At 38.6% G+C, this 18,543-nt stretch overlaps 3 protein-coding genes across 3 annotated transcripts; 1 reads left to right on the top strand and 2 right to left on the bottom strand.

Moving 5' to 3' along the window:
- Positions 1–1,667: 1,667 nt before the first annotated feature.
- rtn2b (reticulon 2b) lies at positions 1,668–5,027 on the bottom strand. The gene is made up of 7 exons (XM_054626572.1): positions 5,015–5,027; positions 3,030–3,237; positions 2,693–2,831; positions 2,478–2,547; positions 2,099–2,145; positions 1,865–1,923; positions 1,668–1,770 (listed from the first exon to the last, which is right to left on the bottom strand). Exons 1-7 carry the CDS (start codon positions 5,025–5,027, stop codon positions 1,668–1,670), a joined length of 639 nt encoding a protein of 212 aa, XP_054482547.1.
- Positions 5,028–9,460: 4,433 nt separating this feature from the next.
- On the top strand, positions 9,461–14,570 carry ppm1nb (protein phosphatase, Mg2+/Mn2+ dependent, 1Nb (putative)). The gene is made up of 6 exons (XM_054626408.1): positions 9,461–9,866; positions 10,123–10,694; positions 12,818–12,935; positions 14,190–14,304; positions 14,380–14,443; positions 14,553–14,570. The coding sequence occupies exons 1-6, from the start codon at positions 9,461–9,463 to the stop codon at positions 14,568–14,570; spliced, it is 1,293 nt and encodes a 430-aa protein (XP_054482383.1).
- Positions 14,571–16,864: 2,294 nt separating this feature from the next.
- On the bottom strand, positions 16,865–18,340 carry kcnk12l (potassium channel, subfamily K, member 12 like). The gene is given in 3 exon segments (XM_054626175.1): positions 16,865–17,322; positions 17,325–17,873; positions 17,995–18,340. Coding segments are annotated over 3 exon segments (1,353 nt in total).
- Between the last annotated feature and the right edge of the window lie 203 nt (positions 18,341–18,543).

The raw sequence follows: 18,543 nt of genomic DNA on the forward strand, positions 1-18,543 counted from the left end.
CTGGCTTTTTTTCTGATGATGACAATACATATTTGACAAATGGTGTAGGATCAGTAGATTGTACTTATATCTTCTGAAATGTCCTCTGAGGGCAGGTTACGTTGCAACCAGTTCACACAATCATGAAACTGAAATAAGGAGAAGGGCTGGCATTTGTTCCTTTGTTTCAGGAGTGTTTGTTAACTTGAGAAATCAAAGACAAAAACTTTATGGAAAGCTTAAAGCAGCTATTATTAATGTTTTTTTTAAACAATGGATTCCATGACTACTTGTATGTAAGAGGGGTTGCTCATAGTGACGAAGCCACAGGAGTTATCACCCCACTCAGTAGTTCACATCAGCTCTACAGAGTATCTTAGCATTTTTCTCAGCCAGCAACCTGACTGTTTTGGCTGAATATTACCCACCGCAACATGCAGATGTCTTCGGTTTTAAAAATCCACCAAACACGACCTGCTCAGCACTAAAGGTCAGACAAAGTTAGCGACGAGCTGGTGAACATAGTGGAGCTTTTAGCAGCTAAAGAACCACAGATTTCCCCTTTCAGGTGTTGCTGGAGAACAGAAACCTACAGTGAATATTATACTAGCAATTTTCATGTGGCCAGAACACAACTCCAAATGAATGCTAACATTGTTATGTTTCTGCTGCTAGCAATTTAAAGGTGATATATGTTAGTATTATTTAGAGCTTGTTCTGCTCTCCCAAAAAAAAGGGTTCTCTAATATATTCTGTTGTTCATAATAAGGAGTCAGTGGGGAGCAGTAAAGAGCTGAAAAAGGGACTGAATAGTGGAATTATTCAATTGATGTACACAAACACTGATTTATATTTCAATATTGTGTTCACAGCTGGTTTCCGTTGCCGAGTGGCCAATAATTGCAAGTTTAACCAGCAGTTAAAAAAAAAATCTTATCTGTAAAGTAAAAGATATATGTTTTGTGCCATAAATCAGTCCAATATCAGTTGGAGTTACTGCAAGACAGTTGAAGTTGCTCTTGCTTTTTAAGGTTTGCTGCAATTTATAACTTTAATGCTTAACCAAGGGCAGCAGGAAGTCCCTATTTGAACCTGATGAAATACAATGAACATAAAGAGTGCTCATGTTTCATAAAAGTTTCAAGATGTTGCTTCTTAAAAAGCTTTTGCTAATACTGCAATGTAGCAAGCACAAAACCATTCATGTTAATTAATGGCAGGTGATGTTCATGTCAGATTTATTCTAGCCAGCAAACAATTTATGATGCTACATAATGAGAGCAGCAATAATGCTTCACTGCTTCGTTATGAATAATTCTGCAGCTTAACAGGAACATGGTGCTCGCTGTTATGTAAAAATAGAGCTGTTATCAGAGGGGGAAAAAACACAGAGCTCTTCTTTCCCTGCTTGGAGTAGATGACAGTGTGAACTGGTTATATTAAACGCTGCCCACAGAAAGCATCCCAGTAAATAAAATTCTTCTCCTCGTACATTTCCACTTCTTCTCCGTGAGTGAATGGCAGCTTTGTTTCAACTGTCAGGATCAATTAAATCTCGCTCCCATAAACAAACATCACGGTGGAGAAATGGAAATGAGCTGCCCCTCAAAGCGGCCCAACTGAGGATGTACCATTCCAACATTTTCCAAATTCCAAATCCTGGGTGCTTTCAACACGTGACCAACAAGTTACTTTGACTTGGCTTTCTGTTTCGGGGCGGAGGCGGGTGTAGGTGCAGCTGCGGGTGCAGGGGCAGGAGACGGTTTCACTGACTTATACAGACCAAGGAACCTGCAACAAAACAGGGGCATCACAACAAAGATATGTTCATATTGGGTTACTATGAGCACATTAAAGAACATTATTTAAAGACAAGGTTACTTACATGTTTTTGATTCTCTTTACAAAAGCTTTGACGGCTCTAACCATCCTCCTTATCCGCATCTGTGACCAAAATGACAGGTCAGTGCATTCAAAGCATTTCTCAAAGCATTTCTCTATCATTTTCATGGTAATAGTAATAATACAATATGGTTTATTATTTCTCTTTATCTGCTAGAGTAGATGTTGCAGTTCAATGAAGAATTTAGATTTTAAGATAAAAAGCAAGAACTCTCACCTGCTGCTTTTTGTACAACAGTGGAAGGGAGAAAACAACGATCACAGCTGTTCAACAAAGACAGAGGAGAAATTATTTCAGTACTATGGTGCAGGTTTATTCAAATAAATAATTACGTTACTCCATTGAAATTTGTGGTGTACAACATGTCTCTGTGTGGATCGGTCTTAAGGGAGGATGTCAGGGTGAATGGTTGGACACTCTTTTTGACTTTGAAAACAGGAGACTTGTTCTCTCTCTTGTCAAAGTTGGTCTCTTTAAACCCTCTCCATGATCTTTCCTTTACTTTTACTGAGTAGTTTTGTTTGCCCATAGACCTTAATCATAGAGTTGGCAGATTAGAAAACACTAATGAGCCGTTTTTGAATGAAGAACTAACTTGTTATCACCAGAGTCAGTCCGCAGGTAAAGACTCCGACGTAGGTCAGAAGACACAGGAGCAAGACAAACTGAGAGAGCACAGAACAAAGATTTGATTGTTAAGTGATGAATTAATACTATTTCACAGATGAGTCGACTGTACTATAGACCCCACTGAGGGTCAACAACCCCACTATGCAGCTCTGTGAAGCTGCACACGTGTCATACTCAGACCTTAATTGAGTCGATCATGCTTTCGATGAAAATCAGCCTTTTGATCTCTGTGACAGCGAACGCTATCAGCAGCACCACCTCCTCCACCAGCATTACTGTCTCCTTATCTGTCAGAGAGCTATCATGATCCAAATATGACCTGGAGAAAGTTACACATAAGCAGGCCCTTAAGAACACAAATTCAGAAGTGACTCAAAACATCAAGGCCCTACATTTATACACAAGTTCAACATGATTGATTATCAACTAATAAAGAGCAGCGCAGCAGCATTCAGTGTGAGATTGAAGTTGGAAAAACACACACAAATGAAGTCTAAATCAACATTGACAGACTCACTGGAAGGGATGGACCCCAGGGTTCCAGCGCAGCAGCTCCAGCAGTTTATAGTAGAGACGGAGGGTGAAGGTGACACTCATGACACCCAGACAAATGTGGGAGAGCACGGTGATGGCACTCAGCTGGAACAGACTGGCCAGACTGATCACCAGCCCCGTGAACACCATACCGGTCTTTCTCAGTTTCCGCCAATACACCAGATCCACAACTGAACAGGAAGACGCACACATGTTAGAAAAAGTAAATGAGATGAATAACAATGAATGTAGGATTTACAGAGGCAAACTCTGGGACAGAAATATAAAGTTTGTAGATCATCTACTCCATACTCACCAACGCCTTGATCAGTTAGATAAGGAACTTTATTTTTTTATTAATATAGAAATCAATCAGTCATTCTTTTTTTTTAATTTAGTGACAACTTGTGTGATCATCTTCAGGTTTTATTTTGCAATACATGCCAATGAAGCAGTGTTTTCTTTCCTGCTTTTTTTTTTACTGTCAAGCCATAATCACTTTAACCGGTTGATAACTCATCATTGTGGTGTCTTCACTAAGATAGATGACAGAAGGGTGTAGAGAAGTTTAATTGCCTGATAGTAAAGAAAGCACTGTCAGGCACTGTAACTCTATTTATGTTGTTTTGTTTGCATGGTAGATATGCAGATATGTTCCTTTCGCTGTGGGTTTTAAAGATGCTCAGACTTTGTTTCAGATAATTTCACATAAGGTTTCCAACATTCTTTGAAAAGGGACAACATTTGACATAGCAGTGAGTTTATATGATTCTAACTACTGATTCAAATGACCCAGTTCCTCTTCTGTCTTCCTCTGTTTATTACCAAAAAAAGTTATTTAAAAACATAGATGTTTAGTTTTTTAAGAACCCTACTTAGACAATAAATGAGTCACTAAATATGCCAGTTATCTATACATGGATGCAACAAATGTTGTATATTTGTCTGTATGTTGCAAGAATAAATAGCCTTTTCTATTTAGTACTCTCTATAAATTCTATTCAGTACAATATTTTTTAATCTTTACAATATTAGCATCCAGTTCATGGGACCTATCTGGGGAAATTCAGGCCTAATATTCTAATTGAGGACATCCTAAGAAGTAGCATCTCTTTGTTAATTTCTTTTCTTGACAAAAAGACAATATTTCAGAAAAAAATGCATCTGCATGATTCTGTGATAATGCACTCCACACATTTCTGAATTAATAATAAATAATGGAATAATTATACTATGAGTCACAGTGTGACATTACATCTTCAAACATCAAAACATTATTCCAGCCTCCTAACTCAATTGTTAATCTTAATGTCATTTTTTGATTAAAGCAAACACTTGGGAATCGTACACTTAAACATGTACAAACATTCTAACAACAACAATATGTCTCTCAAAAGACAATTTACAAGCAACTGAGTCATGCATGCACACACACACACACACACACACACAATTAACCAGCTACCCATTTTTAGAACCAGGTTTCTAGAGAAATACATAAGTGAACTTTTTTCTGGGTTTCCTATTTATTGGTAAATTTGAGCAGGAAGCTGGTGAGGTAGAAACAAAGACACTTAAACTTATGTCGTCATTTTCCAAGCATGGCATAACCTCACTCTGATTCTAATCCTGTTCAGAAAAAGTTAAATATGAACTAAAAAATAGCATTAGAAGAAAAATAAATATCTTGTTTAACTTGTTAATCTTCTAGTTGTATGGGGAAATGTGGACCTTTAAGAATGAAACAAACAAACAACAATCAATCAGCAATAGGGTCTCATTTACTTGAGTCCCATCTGTCCACCAAATGAAAGACATGCAGGACTCAGTATTTGGCTGGTCATCCTATCTGTATTCACACCTGCTCAGCACATGGGAAAATAAAAGTCTCTGTTCCTCCTCCAACTGACCAGCTCCCTGTCTGCTCTTATTCACTTTACTTTAATCTGTCACCATTTATTTTCTTACGTTTGGTGGCCATTTCAGCGACGATCCAGCTTGCTGTCCTCCCTTCCTTGTGCTTCCACAGTTGGCTCGGACTCCAGGCTTTTTTTGGCCACCCCAGCTCCGTCAGCAATATAAGGCTGGGCTGGCCTAATTTTATCCTGTATTGGATACCCCCGTTTGGATTCTCTCTCACACACACACACACACACACACACACACACACACACACACACACACACACACACACACACACACACACACACACACACACACACACACACACACACACACACACACACACACACACACACACACACTCAAATAGGGAACCTGAGACATGAGCTTGCATGTCTCTTAGCAGGGGCGGAATTTTGATTTCAAAGGTGTTATTGTTGGTGGTGGTGGTCGTAAAAGTAAAATAACAGTAAAAGTATAGTTTGTTAAAAAAACACATAGTATAGTAGGTTGAAAAAATAATAAAATGGCAATAGTATTGTATGTCTAAAAAATACATAAACTGATCATAGAATAAAATGTCATAAAAAGGCAATAGTTTATATATATATATATATATATATATATATATATATATATATATATATATATATATATATATATGTATATATATATAGATATATAGATATATGTGTATATATAAGGTAATTTAGAAAAAAGGTAATTCAATTGCAGGTGTATATTTCTTCTTTAAAAAGTGATAGTCTTGCATATAGAAAATTCATAATACGTCAGAAAAGTATTTAAAAAAGTCAAAGTACAATATGTCGACAAAAGTAAAAAAAAAAAAGTCATAGTATTGTATGTTGAAATAAGTCGTATTGTAGAAAATTTAAAAAGTCATAAAAAAAGTCATCGTATAGTTTGTTGCAAAAGTCAAATACATTTGTGAAAAATAAGTCATATGTTGAAAAAAAGGGATAAAATGTACAAAGTTATAAAAAGTCATAGTATGTTTACCAAAATCATTAAAAGGCATAGTGGAGTATGTTGAAAAAAGTCATAGAATAGTTATAGTATAGTATATAGACAAAAGTAGAGATAAAGTGCAAAAAAAGACATAGTATACTCAGTCAAAAGAAGTATGTTGTAACATGTCATAGTAAAGTATGTAAAAACAGTAAAAAAAAGTAATTGTATAGAATGCTGAAATAAGTTTAAAAAAGTCATACTAGAGTATGTCAAAAAACTGAAAAGAAATCATAATATATGTCAAAAATATTAAAGAAAGCAATAGTATATATAATGTTGAAAACTAGTTAAAAAAACTGTCATAGTATAGTCGCTTTAAAAAATATATAATAAAAAAAGTGAAAGTACAGTATGTGGAAAAAGTCATAGTCTTGCATGTCCAAATAAGTTTAAAAAATATTAATTCTATAGTATGTCGAAAAAACTGAAAAAGTAATCATAGTCGAGTAAAGTCAAAGAAATTCATATACTGTGTCGAAAGAAAAAAGTCCTAGATTTACTTTGCCTTTTTTTTTTACTTTTTTCGAAAAAAGTATCTAGAAACAAAAATTCAAGTCATAGTATAGTATGTAAAAAAACAAAAAAACAAAAAATCATACTATGGTATGCTGAAATAAGTTTAAAAAAGTCATACTATATATGTCAGAAAAACTGAAAAATGATCATAATATTTGTCCAAAAAAGACATGGTATAGTATTTAAAAAAAAAAAGAAATGTCAATATTATTGTATGTCGAAAAAAGTCAGTGTAGTTTGTCAAATAAAGTAATTAAAAAATAATATTATAGAAGTATATTGAAAAAGTAAATGTAAAGTATGTCAATAAATGATTAAAGTTATAGTACAGTTTGTTGGAGAAAATCAGAAAAAATCCTAGAAAAGTATGTTAAAATAGTCATAGAATAGCATGTACAAAAATGACATGGAAGTCATGTAATCGTATATTTAAAATAATCATATTAAGTATGTTAAAAAAAAAGAATCATTAAAAAACTGACAAAGTATATTATAGAGAAATAAGTAGAAAAAAAATCAATGTATAGTTTGTTGAAAAAAGTCATAGTATAGTATGGCGAAAAAAGGCAAACAAAAGTCATAGTATCGTATAATAACCTGATGAAGGTCTACGTACCGAAACGTTGTTACTAAAATATATTTATACGCAAGTGAAGAAGACAGTGTGTGGGTCAAAAAAGTCATAGTAAAAAAAGTCATAGTATAGTATGTTGAAAAAAGTCTAAAAAAAGTCATAGTATCTAATGTCCATCCATCCATCTACCATAACCGCTTATCCAGTTAAGGGTCGCGGGGGTGCTGGAGCCGATCCCAGCTGTCAATGGGCGAAGGCAGGGTTCACCCTGGACAGGTCGCCAGCCTATCACAGGGCAGACTAGTATCTAATGTCAAAAATTGTAAAAAAGTCATAAAAAAGGCATAGTATAGTATGTTGAAAAAAGTTAAGTATAGAATGGCGAAAAAGTCAGAGAATGTCGTTAAAAGTTCTTAAGAAGTCATGTTATGTTATGTTGATAAAAAGTCATAGCGTCATATGGCGAAAAAAGTGAAAGTCAGAAAAATCTAAGTATAGTTTGTCGAAAAGGTCATTGCATAATATGTAAAAAAAAAGTGAAATAATGGCTCTGTATAGTATGCCGAATTTTTTTTTTTTAAAGTCATAGTATAGTATGTTGAAAAAAGTCATAGTATAGTATGTCGAAAAAGTCATGATGACTTTTTTAGGGCTTTTTATGTCATTCTATACTATGATATTTTTATGACTTTAACATGCTTACATACTTTTAAAATATTTTGTATGACATTTTATGGCATATTATACTATGATTTGTTTAATTAAATCTTTATGGTGCACTATAATATGTTTGTGTTTTACTTTTTTTTTTAACTATACTATGATATTTTTTGTGACATACTATAATATGTTATCTTTTTCTGGCTTTGTATTTTTTGTGATATTTTTTTAAAAGCTTCAAAATTCACAAGAGGGATATCTACTGACATATTTTATATCGAATGGCAAAATGTTCAATATCTTAAGCTTGTGTTAACCACAGATCTCATTTGAGGCATCTAACCAAAATCCCATTCAAAAAAACATTGACTTTCTGAAAAGCTGCTTTAACACCACCATGACGAGTGAGTTTGCTGAACTGTTTCAAACAGTCCTTAAAACATCCTTTCCTGCCTGGTCACAGTGTCACCACTGGCAGAGTGACATCCCGAAAATCAAAGTATGGGGAGAATTACAGAGAGCAGTGATCTCATCCTGGCTGACTCCCCAGAGTTAAGCAGTTATTTGGTGAATAGTGCCAAAAAAGCAGCTATAAGTCATGTTGTGGTGACATGCATAATCCAAAATTCAAAGTCAGATTTTGATATCTTGAAAAATTCAAACTGAAGACATGCAGCAAGCAACTTTCCCCCTTTATTGAATTGTCCATTTTTTGTCCCGATGAAGATATCAATTTGTTGCTAAATATATCATTTTTTGCCTTCATGTTTTTTGAAAACCAACATCTGGCCAACAGCAGATTTTGCTTTGATGCCACATTAAATTCCAGAATTAAAAAGATATGTCATTCATTTAATAAACTGAGAATATAACTAGTAATAATAATAATAATTATTATTATTATTATTAATACAAAAAACCCTCCGACCCTGAGTCCAATCCGACCGATAAATAAATTATTAATGCAGCTTCAATTTCTGTTTTTAATTGATGCATGATCAGTCATGAATCCCTGCAGATGTACATTACATTGCACTGTCACCATGCTTAATGTATACAAGTGAATATCAGTTCAAAGTGATCAGCTGTGTGCATTAACCTGTAAAAAGAAACCTTCTGTTCCTTCTCACCACTATGAGTAACACACTGTGTGCTAAATGGCTGACAGACTTGTAATCCACTGCCGTGGCAGTCCATAATCCCAACTGCTCACACGTTCAGATTACCAAACATGTGGGAGGGGCAGAGCTTCAGATAGGAGGACGGTGAGAGAGGGAGAGCTCAAACATGACAGTGGCCATGCAAGCTAAGCAGGGATTGGTGCTTATAAATAGCCAGCCAATCACGAAGGAGGCAGGGAAAATAACAAGGGTAGAGCTGGTGAACGAGGGAAGAGCTATGAAGAAGTGAGAAAGAGGGTTAAAATCACAGCAGCACAGCGGAGAGAACCAGTAGGAGAGGAAGGATGAGTGGAGGAGAGAGCACTGATCAGTGAGGTCTCCAGAGAGGAGAGAGGAGAGGAAGGAGATGAGCAGAGAGAGGGGGGGGAGCAGCCAGCACTGAGAGCATCTATCAGCTCAGGCGGCCATGCTCTGAGCCCTGGAGCAGCAGGGCTACGCAGACACTGCACAGGCCCAACATCAGGCCCAGCTCAGCCATTCATCCCGGCCACAAACACCGAGGCAGGGATAACAGAAGATTCCACTCACATCAGCTGGGCATAAAAAGCCATGAGGACGGCCAGGAAAGGAAGCGTCGAGATGCCTGCGTTTATGCGGCAGCTGGTGAAAGAGACCGAGAAGAGGGTCAGCTCTTTCTTCAAAGGAGGCCGTGGAGGAGCAGCTGAGGGGGAGCAGCCAGGGGATGGTGAGAAGGAGGAGGTCATCCCCAGCCCATACCTGGACCGGCCGGTCCTGGACAAGCTAACCGAGGAGGGCTGCGCCCGCTGGGGCCTTACCTATGCCCTGGGAAGCATGCAGGGCTGGAGGGCCAACATGGAGGACTTCCACAACTGTGTGCCACAGCTGGGTGGAGAACTGGCCGACTGGAGCTTCTTCGCTGTGTTCGATGGTCATGCAGGCAGCTCGGTGGCACAGTACTGCTCCCAGCACCTTCTGGGTCAGATCCTAGCCACAGGTGAAAGATTTGCAAGTGAAAATGCATGATTGAATACAAAAGATTTAATCAGCTGTGTGGAGTGTTGTTATCTTTTATAATTACAGTGATGCTCACCTAGGTTTTAGTCTGATCTTGAAGTTTTTCATGGAGAAAAAGGCTCTATTATTATTCCTCATTGTATTCTGCAAAAATCTACCCCATTCTAAGTGATGATGGTATGCCGGGGTCCAGAAAACACAAAGTATTCCATTATTATTTCTGTTTGTGCAAACAGGTGGAATGGGACCAGAGGATGACCCTGAAAGGGTGAAAGGAGCCATCATCGAGGGTTTCCTGCAAACAGACAAGCACCTGCACTCTGCGGCCCGTCGAGAAGGCTGGGAGAGGGGCGGTACCACTGTGGTGGCCGCCCTCATCTCACCGTATTACATCTACTTCACCAACTGCGGTGACTCGAGGGCCATGTTGTGCCGGTCTGGCCAGGTTTGCTTCTCCACTGAAGACCACAAACCTTACAGTCCTCTGGAGAAAGAGCGCATTGAAAGTGCAGGCGGCTCTGTGTCCATCCAACGGATCAACGGCTCCCTGGCGGTGTCCCGTGGTCTTGGGGACTTCAGCTACAAGGGAGCAGAGAACCGGACGCCCATCCAGCAGATGGTATCACCAGAGCCGGAGGTGTTTGTGGTGGAGCGCTCACCAGCAGATGAGTTCCTGGTGCTCGCCTGTGACGGGGTGTGGGACACCATCAGCAACGAGGAGCTGTGCGCCTTCATTCACAACCGCCTGAGTGTCTGCACTGACCTGAGGGATGTCTGCACCCAAGTCATTGACCTCTGTCTCTATAAGGTCAGAACCAGTGGCTTAAAACCAGAGTATCTTATCATGTTATCTGCATTTCTACATGTTCAGTAGTTAAACTGGCAAATAATTTTAACTGATTATAAACACAAAACACAATGTCAGTATAACACTGTGTTCGATTGTTGTAGTGGCCATTTGTCAAAAAAACAAAAACAAAAATAAATCAAAGGGCCACTGACAACAATAGTTAATTGTTCATACAGGATTCTGGGTTTCTGATGATTTATCTAAAAAAACAAAACCAACAAGCAAATTAAAGAACAAAGAAAATCCTGTTGCTGCCTCTACTGCTCTGGTAAAAAAAAACAGTGCATGCTTCTATATATAACGGCAGGTGCCCACAGTGTTACCCAATTCAAAAACAAACAAACGACCCAAAAAAACAACAAAAAATTATTAAACTAATCGAATGACTATCACAAGAAAAAGCTATCTAAATATATTTTAAAAAATCTAACCTAAATAAGCAAACATCTAGAATAATTAAACAATACTACTTTGGAATAAAATAATTATATACTAACATCAAATAAATAACTCCTACAGTCATTTTTAATGGGCAGTGGATTTTATGTAATAACATAATCCGCTGAACTGTGACTGTGTTGAGTAGGTTTGGCTTGATCTGAAAGCTGCTGAGGTCATTCCAGGTTTTTTTGAAAAGATTACAGCTTTATGAAGGTAACTCAGCACGACTTATATCTGATTAATATTACACACACAGCAAATAAGTCACAATCAACCTTCTATATGACTTTCACTAAGGCTTTCACAAACTTGCTCCAATCGCACCTTATTCTTATATCTAACTTTTTTATCCAACAGCTTTGAGTGGGTAATAAGTGTAAATTTAGTGTGGAGGACCACAGGGTAACGTTCTCGATCCTCTCATTTTTCTTTTGTATATAAATGGTCTGAAAACTTGTTGGTCTGGTATTTTATTTCTACAAAGATAAAAGTGTTAAAGTCTACTTGGTAAGAATTTATGTAATATGGTGAGATTTAAGACTGCTGGAAAACAAAACTATTAGGTAAAAAACACTAAAATGATCTGTACAGGTGAGGTTAACTGCAGAATCAGGTGATTATTCCCTGTGGTGTTGTCACTTTGAGCGACCGCTTTCACATAGTCATGTGATCCATTGTGAAAATATTGATTATAGCCACTTTAAACATGTCCATGCCCATATGGAAGTGAACCAGATAAAAAAAAAAGCATCTGTGAGCACCTGGTTGAGCTTTGGCTCAGTCTCATTTCGATAATGGCTGCTATTCAACGTATATAATAGTGTGAGAAACCACCTTAAAATAGCCTGCATGGGTGTCAAAACAGCAAATACGGGATTATTCTGGGTTTCTATATGGACCTATTCCTCTCGCTCTGAGAGCTTTGGAAAAGATTTAAGGTTGATGTCCAAGAAAATCCAATTGCTCGTCATACCGTCCTTAAAAATAAAGAATAATTTCAGACCCTCGAGGGAAATAATTATTTGACTACAGCCATATCCACTTATTTTCTAACATTAGAATTACAATAGAAAAACAATAGATTTCAGGGTGTACAGTAAAGGACATTGTTCACTATACAGTAAAACTAATCTGGAGAATCAGAGAACGAGCTTGTCAAGACCACTTAAGCTTTTCAGTGTTAAGTTGTGCCCATGATTTAGTGGATAAATATCTTCTGCCTCAGTAAGTAAAACAAATTTCCTCTCTAAGCTCATCCTTTATTTGAAATTAATCAAATAAATTGGGTTCATTGTTTATGTTGTATTTTCTTATACTGTATAAACACATCAGTATATGCATGTACGACATGTGCACATGCCTACATCCATGCTGCAGTCTGTTTGGCTGTCATATCCATCATGTCACTCTGTTATGTAACGGAGCTTCAGCTCTGGTGTGCACAATGACCTCAAAATGTCACAGATTCATTCACGCTCTATTTACATGTCAATGCTCCAATGCACCTGTAAGGTGACTTTGAGGTGAAAATGGTCTATCTCTAAAACTGTTCACTCAAGATATGGCAATGTATCAGATGTTGACATTTGTAAGGTCAGCCAATCGTTAATCACCTCCGCTAATATCACTTTGCTCCACAGGGCAGTTTGGACAACATCAGCATCATCCTGCTGTGCTTCCCTGGAGCCCCGCAGCTGTCAGCAGAGGCATTACACCAGGAGGCCGAACTGGAGGACCTGCTGGAGTCCAAAGTAGCAGGTGCGTGAGTAAAATTGATATACAAGGGACACTACAGGCAACGTACCATCATGTTAGGCACTTCATTTTGTCATTTAGGGTTTGATGTTTAAATCCTTACTCTTTTGATTTGCAGTTCAAGCACATTGAGATGGACCTCTTCTGTACTTGTCGTGGTTCAATTTATTCTAATACAAAAGTAATCTCTGTGAACAGATTAGCATTCATATGCTGAATTATGCATTCATATGCAGAATCTGAAGGCAGGTTTCGGAAAAGGTTCGTGTTTCTGTTGGTATAGTCTGAGTAATCCTGACCAATCACGTTTCAGCTGACTTTGGTTGAATGCAGGTAAACAGTCCGCATGGAGAGCAAAAGAGGTGGAACACGTAGTCACTCAACTCGAACTCCCGTATGGCATCTCAAGTTGCTAATTGGACTGTCCACATTGAGCAGCTCATTGTAAAGGAAGTCTTGGCCCCGGTATACACTGGCTACACCGGAGGCCCAGAAATATAGCACCTTGACTCCAGAGGCTAATCAGTCATCAGATCGATAGTCGATGGGTTTCAAGATTGATACAAAAACAGTCAATATCCCTGTTACTAATGCTCTGGTTTTACACTTTATAGTAAAGTCTAAGATACTCTTTATGTTTCTTGTTGTCAACAAATCCCATGAAAGATCAAAAACAACAAAGAATTGATCCTACTGACAATAAGAAGCATCGTCTATGTAGCCAGAGCCTGGTATAGATTATTCCGCTCTGCCATAGATCTCCATTGTTGCCCAAAAACAGTGAGCCACACAGTTGCACTGGGTGACATTTTCCTTCATGACAATGAACATGGGAACTGTAGTTTATTTTGAGTCAATCCCACATACAGAATACTGTCAAATGCGACAAAAACTCACTAGAACTCCAGTGTAGTAATCTGCAGCAGAAAATAGTCCACAACAAATGCGATGTTTGAGTACTGTTTGTTCAAATCTACCGGGACCAGCTGTTTTGGCAGATTACTTTTTACCTTACTTTTTAAAAAATGAAACTTTTTTCGTGTGTGGTCTATTTTTTAAGAAGTATGTCTATAGCAAGCACCAATAGGCTTAGGGCTAAAATGATTGAGATTTGGTCAAAAGAATTGTTGGTTTTGGACTTTTCATGTTTGATATGTTTGTTGACAATATTGAAAACACAGAATAACTCCAAGGCTTATTATTTAAAATAAATATAAAACTTGAAAGTTTCTATATTTTTGTTTTAATATCTGACAGAGATTTATGATGAGCTGTGCACCAGAGGGGAGGAACCCGACCTGCTGTCTGTCCTCACCATCCTCTCATCCACTGACATCCCTGGATTACCACCAGGTGGAGGCATACAGAGCAAGTAAGAGACACAAAATGCGTATATGTGTGTGTTCCCTGTATTGTGAAATGACACCATGTTACTTGTGTGTTGCAGAAGGAACTGCATTATTTCTGCTTACTATCAACAAAGAGAGACCCACAATCCCACGCTACCAAATGTGAGTACAAACTATACATCGGTCGCATTCTAACCATTAGAAGACATATTATTTCCTTTAACATGGAGAGTATATTCACCATTATTTTCTCCATTGCCTGTCTGTCCAGGGCCTGGGAGGCTCTTGAGAAACCGGGCTGGTCTCCAAGGACCCACTGAAGGACTGTAATTAATGTAAATATTAAGACTGTCTTCTGCCTGTGTGCAACTTGACAAAAAGGGAGATGTTGAACAGACAGGGGTGTTTGTTTACATCATACAAGCAAACTGCATCTTGTCATAACAAATACATTGCACAAAAAAAGATGATAAAGCCTGATACATTTTATATTTATACAAGATGGACATTTTATAAAAACCTACTCAGAGATACGATCCAGCAACAAACCTCTGCCTCATATTCAGTGAACAGAAAATACAGATGATAATTTCAAATGACTGTAAAACTGAATAACAACCAGCTGTGAAATTGTATATTGTCGTTGGATAAAATCATAAATGAACAAACATATGAAGAGTTGTATTTAACGAAAATGTTTTAAAAATAAGGAATGAAAAATGGTTTAGTGCCAACCAAAAGCTAGCGTTCAGCTAACATATACCCATTTGCTTTAACCGTCTAACAGTGCTAGCTGCTGGGCTGATGATGGGAGTGAACTAATTTAACTTTTTCTTCATGGTAAAAAGTTACAAATAGACACTAATTAAATGTTTATTTCTATTTTTTAAATCTAAATGCATACACACACTTAGTCAAGAAAAAATACATTTCACAAGGATCTAAACCGTTTTTTGAAAGGCATTTACTTCTACAATTTGTGTTTATTTTAAACATGTAGAATTAGATCCACTGCTTGAGTGAAGTGACGTAATATGTTAGGAATTATGTGAAAATATTTGATAGATTATTATCAAAAGAGATATATAGTATGTAACAGTTGGATTGTGAACAAATTCTGAACTAAAGGTATCCAAACATTGGCCAAATACCCTAAAATCTTTATTTACTGACCGATCAAAATCTATTTTACGTGAATAAGTTCTACGCCTATATTTTTTGCAATTCTTTCTATATTCCTATAACCAAATTTCTAAACATTTTATTCAATACAGTGTATGTGAAATGTGTTTTTTTCCATTAGTTTGATAATATGTACTGTGCTGCCTTATTCATCTTGTATATAGTGAAGATAAAACAAACAGCATCAGAACGGGTCAGTTTCGGTATGGCTCATTTTATCCGCATCATATATTGAATTGTTTTATCATTACAGTGAGTATTTTTCTGTGTATAGACATTACATGTTAAGAGTCATGACTGTTTTAAAACCTAAATAAAGAATATTTAATTGACTACTTGCAGTATTTGTACCCACAATAACTAACTAAAGAACAATTTTTTCATTATTTTCAAATTAACAGTGAAGACAATTCATCAAGCGTGACCACTAGAGGAAAATGGAGGATTTTGTCTCGAAAGTTGAAGCTTTTCTCCCCACACTCATCATCCCATAGACTGATGAAAAACTGTACTGTACAGAATGCTACAGAAAATGTTATTTTTTTGCATAGTAAAGGATCTCCTCCGGCTAGCAGAGGAGAGCCTGAATCTTGCTCTCTGCTCTGATGATGTGATCCTGCGACTATAAGCACTTATTGACATAAGGACGTCCTCTACAGGCCTCGTTTGATTAGATGTGCTCTATTGAAAACCTTGGATCTCAGCGCTATTTCATGATTACTACGAATTTCAATGACATGCATTGATGAAACAAGAAGGGCGACTTGTGAGCAATCAACAAATCAAAATGTCTGTCTTTCAGTGTTCCTGAGCTCCTGCAGTGCGTTTGAGAAGCTCTGTTTAAATACAAATCACAATTCAAATGTTTAATGCTGTATAAGCAGCTCGTTAAGAGGAGACTGTAGACATTGTGTTTATGTCTGTATGTTCTCTAACACTGACTACCACCTCACATACAACCATATTTATGAGGAGCTCAGAGGACATGTTCAGCACTCTTAAATCAGCAGTCCCCTCTAAGTGGTCCTTCACTGCTTCTTTCATCTGATTGCTTTTGAATGAGCCAATCACTTCAGGACATCAGACCCCTCCTCAAAGTGATGTTAAATTCTTTAAATTGCATTCAATGTTTTTGCTTCCTTTTTCTACGTAGAGGAAAATGTTATCAATTATTGGATGTCCAGAATCCATGCTGGAGGTCTGCTATTGTCTGCATAGACTTCCATTGAAAATGCTCAAATTGCAAATTGGAGGGTAATTATTCTGTTCACAGAATGTTATCGTCAAGCTGAGGATAAATTATTGACTCTTTCTAATCCACTCAGTAAAGAAACAGGTTTAATTAGGGCTCCGTTATAGAAAGCCTAAAGCAATGTACACAAGAATGACATCTCATTAGTGCTACCTATCCACACTGGTTTCCTGTAGGCGATTATTCATAATGGCCAAGGCCCCCACACCACCAGAGAATCCATTCTGATGGCTGTAGCTTTGCCGTGGGCCCTGATGAGCTGTTTCGCTCAGCTGCTTCTGCAGCAATGCCAGGGACACCTTATTGGACACCATGAACTCATTGACAGAGATCATTTCTCCTGACAGACGACGGCCCACATATACCCCATCAGCGACTGCGCCTGCATCTGTCTCGCTGTCACACACTGTCTCTACCGAGCCGTCCATGTAACGGTGTCTCCCTGCAGGGCAGTGGGATGTGATGGGCTGCACGGTGTTGCGTTTTAAGCGTTTTTGTCTGAGGTGTGCAAGCGGACGGATGCGGTTGTTATTTTTTTTCTTGAGGCAGGGGCAGCAGAACCACCGGCACCCGGGTCCAGAGCAGGAGCAGGACTGACGCCGCCCGAGCAGACCAGTTTACCCACAATCCAGGTTAGAGTTTGCTTGATGATAATAGAAATTACATTGAAGAGTGAGTAGATACAACACACCCCCATTAGGATGAAAATGCAGTTCCCGAGTCGGTAGGCCTCCTGAGACTCATACTGCTGTCTCTGACTGCTAACCAGGTCCCCGAAGCCGATGGTGCTGAAGGCCACAAAACAAAAGTAAAGGGAGTCAACGTAGCTCCAGTTCTCCATGGGGCTGTACAGAGTGGAGGCGCTGCATGCAATCATGACCGACGCCACACCCAGGATCAGCATTACATAATAGACTGATGGTTTCCAGCCTTCCAGGCTGTCCTCCTCTCCGGAGGTCTCTTCCCTGCTCGACACCACCCCAACTCCAGCACACCTTAGCCGACGCTCATGACACCAACGCATGATGTAAGCTAACATTGTGATGATCCTCTCCAGGAAGAGGTTGAAGAAGAGAATGGTGGCAGCACAGCCGATGAGACCATAAAAGATTAAGAATATTTTTCCAGCTATGGTCGCCGGTGTGGTCATGCCAAAGCCTAGAGAGGAGACACAAAATAAAAAGGTTAAAAGGTCAAGGTTGATAAAAAGTATGAGCTGGTACCTCAAAACAATAATCCAAGAACTTTTGAAATGGCATCTTAGAAAGACATGGCTTACCAATAGTGGAGACCACTGTGCCCACAAAGTAGAAAGCTCCAGAGAAGTCCCAGCGGGGCCTCAGTGTGTCCACTCTGATCCCAGCTCCGTTCGCCTCCTCGTACTGACGCAGCAGAGTGTGCAGGGCGCCCAGGTTGACCCTGTATCTCTGGGTGAAGTTGTCCAGCTGATGTTTCCAGAGGCGGCGGGCACGCAGCTCAAAGGGGTGTTCCAGGGCTGAGAAGATGGCCGCTCCGCACAACAGGTAGAGTAGGATGAGCCCGGCCAGCAGGCAGAAACGGGCATTGTCTTCGTTCATGGGCGCCCTGGGGCAGCAGCAGCCTCCGGCAGCCCTCCTCTGGGCCATGAGCACAGCAGCAGCACAGATACACCACTGCGACAACATGCACCACCTCCGCCAGTGCTACCAAGTCACACACTCGCAGTATGTGTGACATGCATCACCCGCCACACAACATACATGCACTAGCTTTATGGAGCACTTTTGGTTTACATATACAGCAATGCATTTAGCTCTAAAATTGCTGCTAAAAAGCTGCACATCTCTTG

The sequence above is a fragment of the Anoplopoma fimbria genome, chromosome 24 (genome assembly GCF_027596085.1).
Source record: "Anoplopoma fimbria isolate UVic2021 breed Golden Eagle Sablefish chromosome 24, Afim_UVic_2022, whole genome shotgun sequence".
Taxonomy (NCBI): domain Eukaryota; kingdom Metazoa; phylum Chordata; class Actinopteri; order Perciformes; family Anoplopomatidae; genus Anoplopoma; species Anoplopoma fimbria.